Raw genomic sequence first — 11,117 nt, 5'->3', positions numbered from 1 at the left:
GTTAGTAGCCGCCCTTGGTTGTCAGGATAACATTAGACAGGTGTACCGGCCGGTTAAGTTGATCCTACTTGATAACTCTTAATTGGGGCAGTAAATCACAGACAGATTCTTTTGGGAGTTTCATTGGGAAACAAATCGTTTTATTTTTGACTAATTACATTCCAACTTTAGAAGATTAGTTAGAGTGTTTGGATGAGAACAAAGACTAATTATTTTGGTGACATATGAACAACAGTAGAAAATAGACCAAATGATATTGAAAATTAAGATATACAAAGCCTTAAAAAAAATACACATCAGTTGATTCGGATTCTAATATTTCTTTGTTGTCAACTAGTAATACATATTAGAATTTAGTTTCATGCCAAACCAATAGCAAAGTACCTGAAAACAAACTAGTTGAGTTATGGCTTCTAATCTTAAAAATCAAATAATCAACCTTGTGGTTAATAGATCAAAAATAAAAGAATATGAAAAATACATTGTAAGAATATACTAGACAAAGGATATTTAAGAAAACAATTACTAACTTGTACTACCATAAAAAATTATGAAGCTAGTAATTTCTTTTAGTTTTAGAATTAAATTTGTTATCAACTAGTATTTTCTAAGTTTTCTAGAATTGGCCGAATATGTCATGTGTTCATACACTCCAAAGATATTGGATGTTTGGGATTGAGTGGAATCCAACCATAGCGGCAAAACAAAGAACATGAACATTAATGCAGTTAACAAGGACCATAATCTAAGGGAATATGTTTCACATGTTTACACACTAAATATCCCATTAAATTTGGTGGATATTATGAAGTCTTTAATTTTTAAATCATCGTGATTCGAGTAAATGTAAGTTTGTGAACAACAAATTACGTTGATTTAAATCAACAACTAATTTATACATGAACTCCTTATGTAATCCTATTAATTTTAGTAATTCATCTGTAAAATCGATATAGAATAGTAATATACTTATAGAATGAACTGAAGGCTTAAGTAAATTAAGGTGAATTTGACCCCAAAAAAAAAGGTAAATTAAGGTGAAAAGTTGTATGCATAAAAAAGATATTGGATGACTGAGATATCTTAAGTCACCGAACACAAATCCCGTTGACATGCCTCCAATAAACGTATTTTTAAAAATCAATTAAGAACAGGAAAACACTAGTTGAATTTGATTAGTGTTTATATTTCTATTGAAAAAGGGTTATAAAAAATATAAAGGAAGAGAAAAGCATGCCGTTTAGAATGTCAAATGTTTTAGTAGAAGAGAAATGCGTAGAGGAGGGACCATGCCGGCCGCATGTTACTACGATCTCCATTGCTCATTGTCTTGTTTCTTCAATTCTACCTTTTATGCATTATTAATACATTACTTCTAAAATACTCTCCTTAGCTCTCTATTCTAAAATAAACAATAGCAAAACTCTTATAAAAATAGAAACAAAAAAAAACAAGTCTGAAAGGGGTGTTTCTACAAAACATAAAAAATAGCTTGTTACTTATGATACTTTGAAACATACGATTAGTGATAATTTCTGAGCTTACTATCTGTTTTGTGGTATCCTATGAGTTTAATATCTTTGGTTTACTGCTTATAAATATACCGAATTTTACTAAGTACGACATAGAAACCTTGGTTCGAATTCATAGTAATGTGACACTGGAGAAAAGTCTAAGCCAATTTAGACTGAATCATATATTTTCTTATAAATGTTGTCCTTGGTGTTTGTATGACTCATCAGAAACTAACGTTTTTTAACTTGTTTAGTTTTATGTCAAATGGTCAGATAATATTTTTTACAAGAATTAACGTTTGTTTTATCGACATTATTGTTGATAACTTGATCTATTTTCAGAACGCAATCACACATATCGAGAGTTATACCTTGTAGATAACTTAAATTTGTATAAATATCCGAATTGGCATTTTTAAAACATAGTTGTTTTAGTAACTAATTCAACGGTCGTCTGGTTATTAGTGGTTAGAAATTCATGTATTTAGGATGGAGTATTAGGAACCGACTGGCTGCTGAATCAATTAGACTTCGTGATTGCCGCAGAAATCTTTCAGCTTTTACATGCCAAGTTGGAATGATTGCTCTGGTTAATATCGTGTGTGAGAGATAGGCAACTCTTCACGATCCTAATGGAGACTGACTATTCAGATTTAGTGGATATGATTGCCTGACCAGCTTTCACTTCAGAAATAAAAGCGTCACGACTTTTACAAGCTCATTTGAGAGTGTAAGTTTGATTCATATTTCGAGAAGCAAAAACATTTATGCATATGCACTAGTAAAAGAAGGTAAGATGAGACATAATATTTTCTTATGTAAACCAGACACAATCAAATAATAAATTGCTCTTCGAAATGACATTTTCACCAACCAACTCTTGGTTTAATCATATGGGCATGCTGACACAAAAAGGTAAGAATTAAACTATTGTGTTTCTTTAAATTGCATATGTTTTGAATATATAATACTCTAAGAACTGTAATTGAATGATTAAACAGCAAGTATGCCAGTACTACTAATCACCAAGTTTATGTATCAATATATTCTCACACAATAAAAATAAAATACATTACTGCCTCAAATTTATTTATATGTATAGGGTTCCCAATGTACATCTGAGAACCGGGAACGACCAACATAACTGTGTATGGCTTATTTTGCAAATATATTCGAATTCAAATTTTCACTTAAAAGATAAACCACTGATTATAACGGTTTTTTTATTCTTACGTGATAAAAAAGTATAGTTTGTATATCAACATCTTGTATTTGTTTAGACGTTAGGGATCCAAACAAATACAATCTATTCTTCAGTTTTTGGAGGTAATATCGCTTCTTTTGCCTCAGCAGCTTTCTCTCCAACGTATATAGCCGTTTTTTTGCTCATATCCGTCGCCAACTCTTTGACTTCACCAGCTTTTTCGACAATGAAATCTTTAGCTTCACCTGTTTTTTCAACTACGAAATCTCTGGCTTTCTCTGTAATTGAAACAGCTTCTTCCTCCATCACATTGGCTTTTTCCGCCACAAAATCTGAAGCTATGTGAGCATTTTCAGTCAGCATGTCCATGGCTACACCAGCTTTCTCCATAAAGTAGTATTTTGCTCTCTGTATGTGATCTAAAACCTCTTGTCCTTCATGTGCAGTCAAGTGTCCAACTTCGCTTCCTTTCTCCTTCACGTACTCGGAAGCTTTCTCTCTTTCATTTGTGCGTGGGTGTGACACAGTTTTACAAAATTATTTCAGTGAAATGGTTATAAATACTATATAGATAACAAAACTGACAATGCTGGAAATTAAAAAGACGTATTTAAATGTATATATTAATTTTTTTAACAAACTGATTAGATGTATATTTGAAGAAATGAATATATATTTTACACATCTTTATTAGATTAATTTTATTGAGAATATATCATGTGTTTGTAAGTCATAATTAAATTTCATCCGGATGAATAAAGGACTAGATCCTTGAATATATATATTTTTTAATTTAAATTGTTGATTTCTAAATAACGAACACAAATTTGATTTAATTTTAAAAGGTTTTGATTTAATTTTGAGATAGAAGAGCTAAACTGATGTGAAATCATGCCATGGGGTCATAATGCGTTCTGTTTCTCTCTTTTCATTCTAGCTAGAGATTAATTAGTCAAATCTTTGTTACCTATGTTGATCTCAGATATATATGTCTAAAACATATAGACTTACGAGGCATCATCGAGCCATTTTGGATCTAGCTTTGAGTTGTCATCATCACCTTTCACGGCGGCCATGACCCACGACTTCTTGCGCTGAGGTGAAATGATCACATTCTTCCAGCCAACTCTCGTATTTACACGGCCAACGCTGCTTCTCCTGCTGATCGAGAAAGTAGAACCCAATCCAATAAGCGCAGCTCCGGACATCAAAGTTGCCATGAGGTCACCTCTTGCCTTTTCTCTTGAGATGTGAGAAAACGAATAATTGAAAGTGAGGATTTTAGATTAGTAGAGGGACAGAGTGAATATCTTTTATAAATAACCTCAGAGGCTGGCGTGGAATAGTTTCTAACCAGTTAATTAGAATGAAATGACATCCAATTTGTTTCGTTCCTGGTTTGCCAAGTGTACTCAGATACGCAGGAGAAGTAGCAACATAAACAGACTATGATGACATGCTTGAATGAATAAACAGTATTATCTAAGACTCAGCCGTTCAATATATACTTGGATAAAGCTATGGTGTTTAGAAAGGTCGAATATTTAGGATAGAGGGGAGAAATACATGTCATGCTGCCATGCTGGTCGCATGTTACTCCTCATATCTTATCTTCCTCGAATATAATATGATTTAAAAAAACATACTGTAAAGTAACAAAAGAATAGAGGAATTAGAAAATAGAGAATGGTGTTTAGAAATTAGAATTGGTTATACGTGTTTGTGGTAGAAGGGGGACATAAGTGCGTACATGCCGGTTGCATGTTTATGTATCGGTTAGACAATCTTTAAACGGACTATACATATGTAGACAGATCTAAACGTAGAGATTGTATACATTTTTTTTTGTTGTTATGGGTAATTTTGTAATGTTAGTTTGGAATTGATATAATGTTATAAACAACATTCAATCTTAAATATTAAAACAGAAGTCACAACTTTAATTCATGTGTGATTTTTTAAAAAATGGATCCTCACTAGAAATCAGTTATCATTCATTTAGTACTAATAATATAGATTAATAATATATCATTTTTAATATAACATCGACTCCTAAAAACCCGGATTGGTTAACAAACTCACATTTATTCATGTGTGATATTTTTATTTAGATCATCATTTAAAATTTGTATTAAATGTATTTTCTTAATGCTAATATATAATCTTTTAACTACTTAAATCATAATATAATTTGATATATTTTAATTTAAAATATAAATATATATATTTAATTTTCTTAACAAATTTGTTGAAAAACATTATAACAATATCTTAATTATCAAAAATTGTATATAAATATTTTCACTAATTTTGTAATTAGTAATGAAATAAATGTTATTATACATTAATATATAACTATCTTTTAGAAAATGAAAAAAAAATATAACAAATTTTACTATTTTATAGTTATATCTATCATTTAAAAAAAACATTGTATTTAACTAAATATGATAAAATTATTTTAAACTGATAAATTAATATAATATGTTGGTAGAACGAGTTAACATTAGTAAATTAGATAATTCATGTATAAAATTAACTTATCTTAAACTTTTTATATATATATATATATATATAGTTATTATATTAAATGAATAAACATAAAAAAAATATTGATAAAAAAAAATTTAGCGCTTTGAATTACGGATCATGATCATAATAATTGAATAAAAATTAATTTTAAAATATATATAACAAAAAATATCAAATATATGTGATGATTTAAAATAATCAATTAACTTACAGCATGAAAACTATCAAATTGTTATATTTAAAATAATCATATATAAACATTTAAATAATTTTCTTAAAAACTGCTATTTTTGGAAAGTTTTCATTTTCTTGAGAAATATTGTAGATTTGGGTTTGTGATTTAGAAATTATAATAAAAGAATATTTGTAGATAGATGAGTATTCTTTGAGAATTTTTCATCAATATTGTATTTTAAATAATAATTTTCATAAAAACTGCTATTTATGGAAAGTTTTCATTTTCTTGAGAAATATTGTAGATTTGGGTTTGTGATTTAGAAATTAGAATAACAAGAATATTTGTAGATAGATGAGTATTCTTTGAGAATTTTTCAACGATATGTTGTATTTTAAATAATAATTTTCTTAAAAACTGTTATTTATGGAAAGTTTTCATTTTCTTGAGAAATAATGTAGATTTGGGTTTGTGATTAAGAAATTAGGATAACAAGAATATTTGTAGATAGATGAGTATTCTTTATGAATTTTTCAGCAATATGTTGTATTTTAAATAATAATTTTCTTAAAAACTGCTATTTATGGAAAGTTTTCATTTTCTTGAGAAATATTGTAGATTTGGGTTTGTGATTAAAAAATTAGTATAACAAGAATATTTGTGGATAGATGAGCATTCCTTAAGATTTTTTCATCAATATGTTGTATTTTAAGTAATAATTTTTTTAAAAACTGCTATTTTTGGAAAGTTTTCATTTTTTTGAGAAATACTGTAGATTTGGGTTTGTGATTTAGAAATTAGAATAACAAGAATATTTTTAGATAGATGAGTATTCTTTGAGAATTTTTCAGCAATACGTTGTATTTTAAATAATAATTTTCTTAAAAACTGCTATTTATGAAAAGTTTTCATTTTCTTGAGAAATATTGTAGATTTGGGTTTGTGATTTAGAAATTAGAATAACAAGAATATTTGTAGATAGATGAGTATTCTTTGAGAATTTTTCAGCAATATGTTGTATTTTTAAATAATTTTCTTAAAAACTGCTATTTATGGAAAGTTTTCATTTTCTTGAGAAATATTGTAGATTTGGGTTTGTAATTAAAAAATTAGAATAACAAGAATATTTGTGGATAGATGAGTGTTCTTTAAGAATTTTCATCAATATGTTGTATTTTAAAATAATTTTCTTAAAAACTGCTATTTTGGAAAGTTTTTCATTTTTGAGAAATATTGTAAATTTGGTTTGTGATTAAAAAATTAGTATAACAAGAATATTTGTGGATAGGTGAGCATTCCTTAAGAATTTTTCGCAATATGTTGTGTATTTTAAGTATAATTTTTTTTAAAAACTGCTATTTTTGGAAAGTTTTCATTTTTTTGAAAATATTGTAGATTTGGGTTTGTGATTTAGAAATTAGAATAACAAGAATATTTGTAGATAGATGAGTATTCTTTGAGAATTTTTCAGCAATACGTTGTATTTTAAATAATAATTTTCTTAAAAACTGCTATTTATGGAAAGTTTTCATTTTCTTGAGAAATATTGTAGATTTGGGTTTGTGATTTAGAAATTAGAATAACAAGAATATTTGTAGATAGATGAGTATTCTTTGAGAATTTTTCTGCAATATGTTGTATTTTTAAATAATTTTCTTAAAAACTGCTATTTATGGAAAGTTTTCATTTTCTTGAGAAATATTGTAGATTTGGGTTTGTAATTAAAAAATTAGAATAACAAGAATATTTGTGGATAGATGAGTATTCTTTAAGAATTTTTCATCAATATGTTGTATTTTAAAATAATTTTTCTTAAAACTGCTATTTTTGGAAAGTTTTTCATTTTTTTGAGAAATATTGTAGATTTGGGCTTTGTGATTTAGAAATTAGGATAACAAGAATATTTGTAGATAGATGAGTATTCTTTGAAAATTTTTCAGCAATATGTTGTATTTTAAATAATAATTTTCTTAAAACTGCTATTTATGAAAGTTTTCATTTTCTTGAGAAATATTGTAGATTTGGGTTTGTGATTTAGAAATTAGAATAACAAGAATATTTGTAGATAGATGAGTATTCTTTAAGAATTTTTCAGCAATATGTTGTATTTTAAATAATAATTTTCTTAAAAACTGCTATTTATGGAAAGTTTTCATTTTCTTGAGAAATATTGTAGATTTGGGTTTGTGATTAAAAATTAGTATAACAAGAATATTTGTGATAGATGAGTTTCTTTAAGAATTTTTCATCAATATGTTGTATTTTAAAAATAATTTTCTTAAAAACTGCTATTTATGGAAAGTTTTCATTTTCTTGAGAAATATTGTAGATTTGGGTTTGTGATTAAAAAATTAGGATAACAACAAAATATTTGTGGATAGATGAGCATTCTTAAGAATTTTTCATCAATATGTTGTATTTTTAATAATAATTTTTTTAAAACTGCTATTTTTGGAAAGTTTTCATTTTTTGAGAAATACTGTAGATTTGGGTTTGTGATTTAGAAATTAGAATAACAAGAATATTTGTAGATAGATGAGTATTCTTTGAGAATTTTTCAGCAATACGTTGTATTTTAAATAATAATTTTCTTAAAAACTGCTATTTATGGAAAGTTTTCATTTTCTTGAGAAATATTGTAGATTTGGGTTTGTGATTAAAAAATTAGGATAACAAGAATATTTGTGGAAAGATGAGTGTTCTTTAAGATTTTTTCATCAATATGTTGTATTTTAAAATAATTTTCTTAAAAACTGCTATTTTTGGAAAGTTTTCATTTTTTTGAGAAATATTGTAGATTTGGGTTTGTGATTTTGAAATTAGAATAACAAGAATATTTGTAGATAGATGAGTATTCTTTGAGAATTTTTCAGCAATATTTGTATTTTAAAATAATAATTTCTTAAAACTGCTATTTATGAAAAGTTTTCATTTTCTTGAGAAATATTGTAGATTGGGTTTGTGATTTAGAAATTAGAATAACAAGAATATTTGTAGATAGATGAGTATTCTTTGAGAATTTTTCAGCAATATGTTGTATTTTTAAATAATTTTCTTAAAAACTGCTATTTATGGAAAGTTTTCATTTTCTTGGAGAAATATTGTAGATTTGGGTTTGTAATTAAAAATTAGAATAACAAGAATATTTTGGATAGATGAGTGTTCTTTAAGAATTTTTCATCAATATGTTGTATTTTAAAATAATTTTCTTAAAAACTGCTATTTTTGGAAAGTTTTCATTTTTTGAGAAATATTGTAGATTTGGCTTTGTGATTTAGAAATTAGGATAACAAGAATATTTGTAGATAGATGAGTATTCTTTGAGAATTTTGAGCAATATGTTGTATTTTAATAATAATTTTCTTAAAACTGCTATTTTTGAAAGTTTTCATTTTCTTGAGAAATATTGTAGATTTGGGTTTGTGATTTAGAAATTAGGATAACAAGAATATTTGTAGATAGATGAGTATTCTTTAAGAATTTTTCAGCAATATGTTGTATTTTAAATAATAATTTTCTTAAAAACTGCTATTTATGGAAAGTTTTCATTTTCTTGGGAAATATTGTAGATTTGGGTTTGTGATTAAAAAAATAGGATAACAAGAATATTTTGGATAGATGAGTATTCTTAAGAATTTTTCATCAATGTTGTATTTTAAGTAATAATTTTTTTAAAAACTGCTATTTTTGGAAAGTTTTCATTTTTTTGAGAAATACTGTAGATTTGGGTTTGTGATTTAGAAATTAGAATAACAAGAATATTTGTAGATAGATGAGTATTCTTTGAGAATTTTTCAGCAATACGTTGTATTTTAAATAATAATTTTCTTAAAAACTGCTATTTATGGAAAGTTTTCATTTTCTTGAGAAATATTGTAGATTTGGGTTTGTGATTTAGAAATTAGAATAACAAGAATATTTGTAGATAGATGAGTATTCTTTGAGAATTTTTATGCAATATGTTGTATTTTTAAATAATTTTCTTAAAAACTGCTATTTATGGAAAGTTTTTATTTTCTTGAGAAATATTGTAGATTTGGGTTTGTAATTAAAAAATTAGAAGATAACAAGAATATTTGTGGATAGATGAGTGTTCTTTAAGAATTTTTCATCAATATGTTGTATTTTAAAAATAATTTTCTTAAAAACTGCTATTTTTGGTAAGTTTTCATTTTTTTGAGAAATATTGTAGATTTGGCTTTGTGATTTAGAAATTAGGATAACAAGAATATTTGTAGATAGATGAGTATTATTTGAAAAATTTTCAGCAATATGTTGTATTTTAAATAATAATTTTCTTAAAACCTGCTATTTATGGAAAGTTTTCATTTTCTTGAGAAATATTGTAGATTTGGGTTTGTGATTTAGAAATTAGAATAACAAGAATATTTGTAGATAGATGAGTATTCTTTAAGAATTTTTCAGCAATATGTTGTATTTTAAATATAATTTTCTTAAAAACTGCTATTTATGGAAAGTTTTCATTTTCTTGAGAAATATTGTAGATTTGGGTTTGTGATTAAAAAATTAGTATAACAAGAATATTTGTGGATAGATGAGCGTTCCTTAAGAATTTTTCATCAATATGTTGTATTTTAAGTAAATAATTTTCTTAAAAACTGCTATTTTTGGAAAGTTTTCATTTTTTTGAGAAATATTGTAGATTTGGGTTTGTGATTTAGAAATTAGAATAACAAGAATATTTGTAGATAGATGAGTATTCTTTGAGAATTTTTCAGCAATATGTTGTATTTTAAATAATAATTTCTTAAAACCTGCTATTTATGGAAAGTTTTCATTTTCTTGAGAAATATTGTAGATTTGGGTTTGTGATTTAGAAATTAGAATAACAAGAATATTTGTAGATAGATGAGTATTCTTTGAGAATTTTTTCTGCAATATGTTGTATTTTAAATAATAATTTTTAAAAACTGCTATTTATGGAAAGTTTTCATTTTCTTGAGAAATATTGTAGATTTGGGTTTGTGATTAAGAAATTAGGATAACAAGAATATTTTTAGATAGATGAGTGTTCTTTAAGAATTTTTCAGCAATATGTTGTATTTTAATAATAATTTTCTTAAAAACTGCTATTTATGGAAGTTTTAATTTTCTTTTTGAGAAATATTGTAGATTTGGCTTTGTGATTTAGAAATTAGGATAACAAGAATATTTGTAGATAGATGAGTATTCTTTAAGAATTTTTCATCAATATGTTGTATTTAAAATAATTTCTTTAAAACTACTATTTTTGGAAAGTTTTCATTTTTTGAGAAAATATTGTAGATTTGGGTTTGTGATTTAGAAATTAGAATAACAAGAATATTTGTAGATAGATGAGCGTTCTTTAAGAATTTTTCAGCAATATGTTGTATTTTTAAATAATAATTTTCTTAAAAACTGCTTTTTAAGGAAAGTTTCATTTTCTTGAGAAATATTGTAGATTTGGGTTTGTGATTTAGAAATTAGAATAACAAGAATATATGTAGATAGATGAGTATTCTTTAAGAATTTTTCAGCAATATGTTGTATTTTAAATAATAATTTTCTTAAAAACTGCTATTTATGGAAAGTTTTCATTTTTTTGAGAAATATTGTAGATTTGGGTTTGTGATTTAGAAATTTGAATAACAAGAATATTTGTAGATAGATGAGTATTCTTTGAGAATTTTTCAGCAATATGTTGTATTTT

General features: G+C 25.7%; 1 protein-coding gene and 1 long non-coding RNA gene across 4 annotated transcripts; one reads left to right on the top strand and one right to left on the bottom strand.

The window, feature by feature from the left end:
- Window positions 1-2,337, top strand: LOC117125814. Its single transcript, XR_004448205.1, has 2 exons — window positions 1-993; window positions 1,028-2,337. It is a non-coding gene; the product is annotated as an uncharacterized LOC117125814 (long non-coding RNA).
- A 196-nt stretch (window positions 2,338-2,533) lies between these two features.
- LOC103875387 (embryonic protein DC-8) lies at window positions 2,534-4,344 on the bottom strand. 3 transcript variants are annotated; one of them, XM_033272277.1, is made up of 3 exons: window positions 4,073-4,344; window positions 3,730-3,953; window positions 2,534-3,217 (listed from the first exon to the last, which is right to left on the bottom strand). In XM_033272277.1, the coding sequence occupies exons 2-3, from the start codon at window positions 3,936-3,938 to the stop codon at window positions 2,821-2,823; spliced, it is 606 nt and encodes a 201-aa protein (XP_033128168.1). In that variant the 5' UTR covers window positions 3,939-3,953; window positions 4,073-4,344; the 3' UTR covers window positions 2,534-2,820. The 3 variants fall into 3 exon arrangements, with proteins under 3 accessions (XP_033128168.1, XP_033128167.1, XP_009152149.1); XM_033272276.1 differs by having other exon boundaries at window positions 3,730-3,998; window positions 4,029-4,343; XM_009153901.3 differs by having other exon boundaries at window positions 3,730-3,960; window positions 4,073-4,342.
- Between the last annotated feature and the right edge of the window lie 6,773 nt (window positions 4,345-11,117).

The sequence above is a fragment of the Brassica rapa genome, chromosome A06 (genome assembly GCF_000309985.2).
Source record: "Brassica rapa cultivar Chiifu-401-42 chromosome A06, CAAS_Brap_v3.01, whole genome shotgun sequence".
NCBI classification, from domain to species: Eukaryota; Viridiplantae; Streptophyta; class Magnoliopsida; order Brassicales; family Brassicaceae; genus Brassica; species Brassica rapa.
The sequence above is the reverse complement of the archived record's forward strand: the minus strand, read 5'-3'. Positions and strand labels throughout refer to the sequence as shown.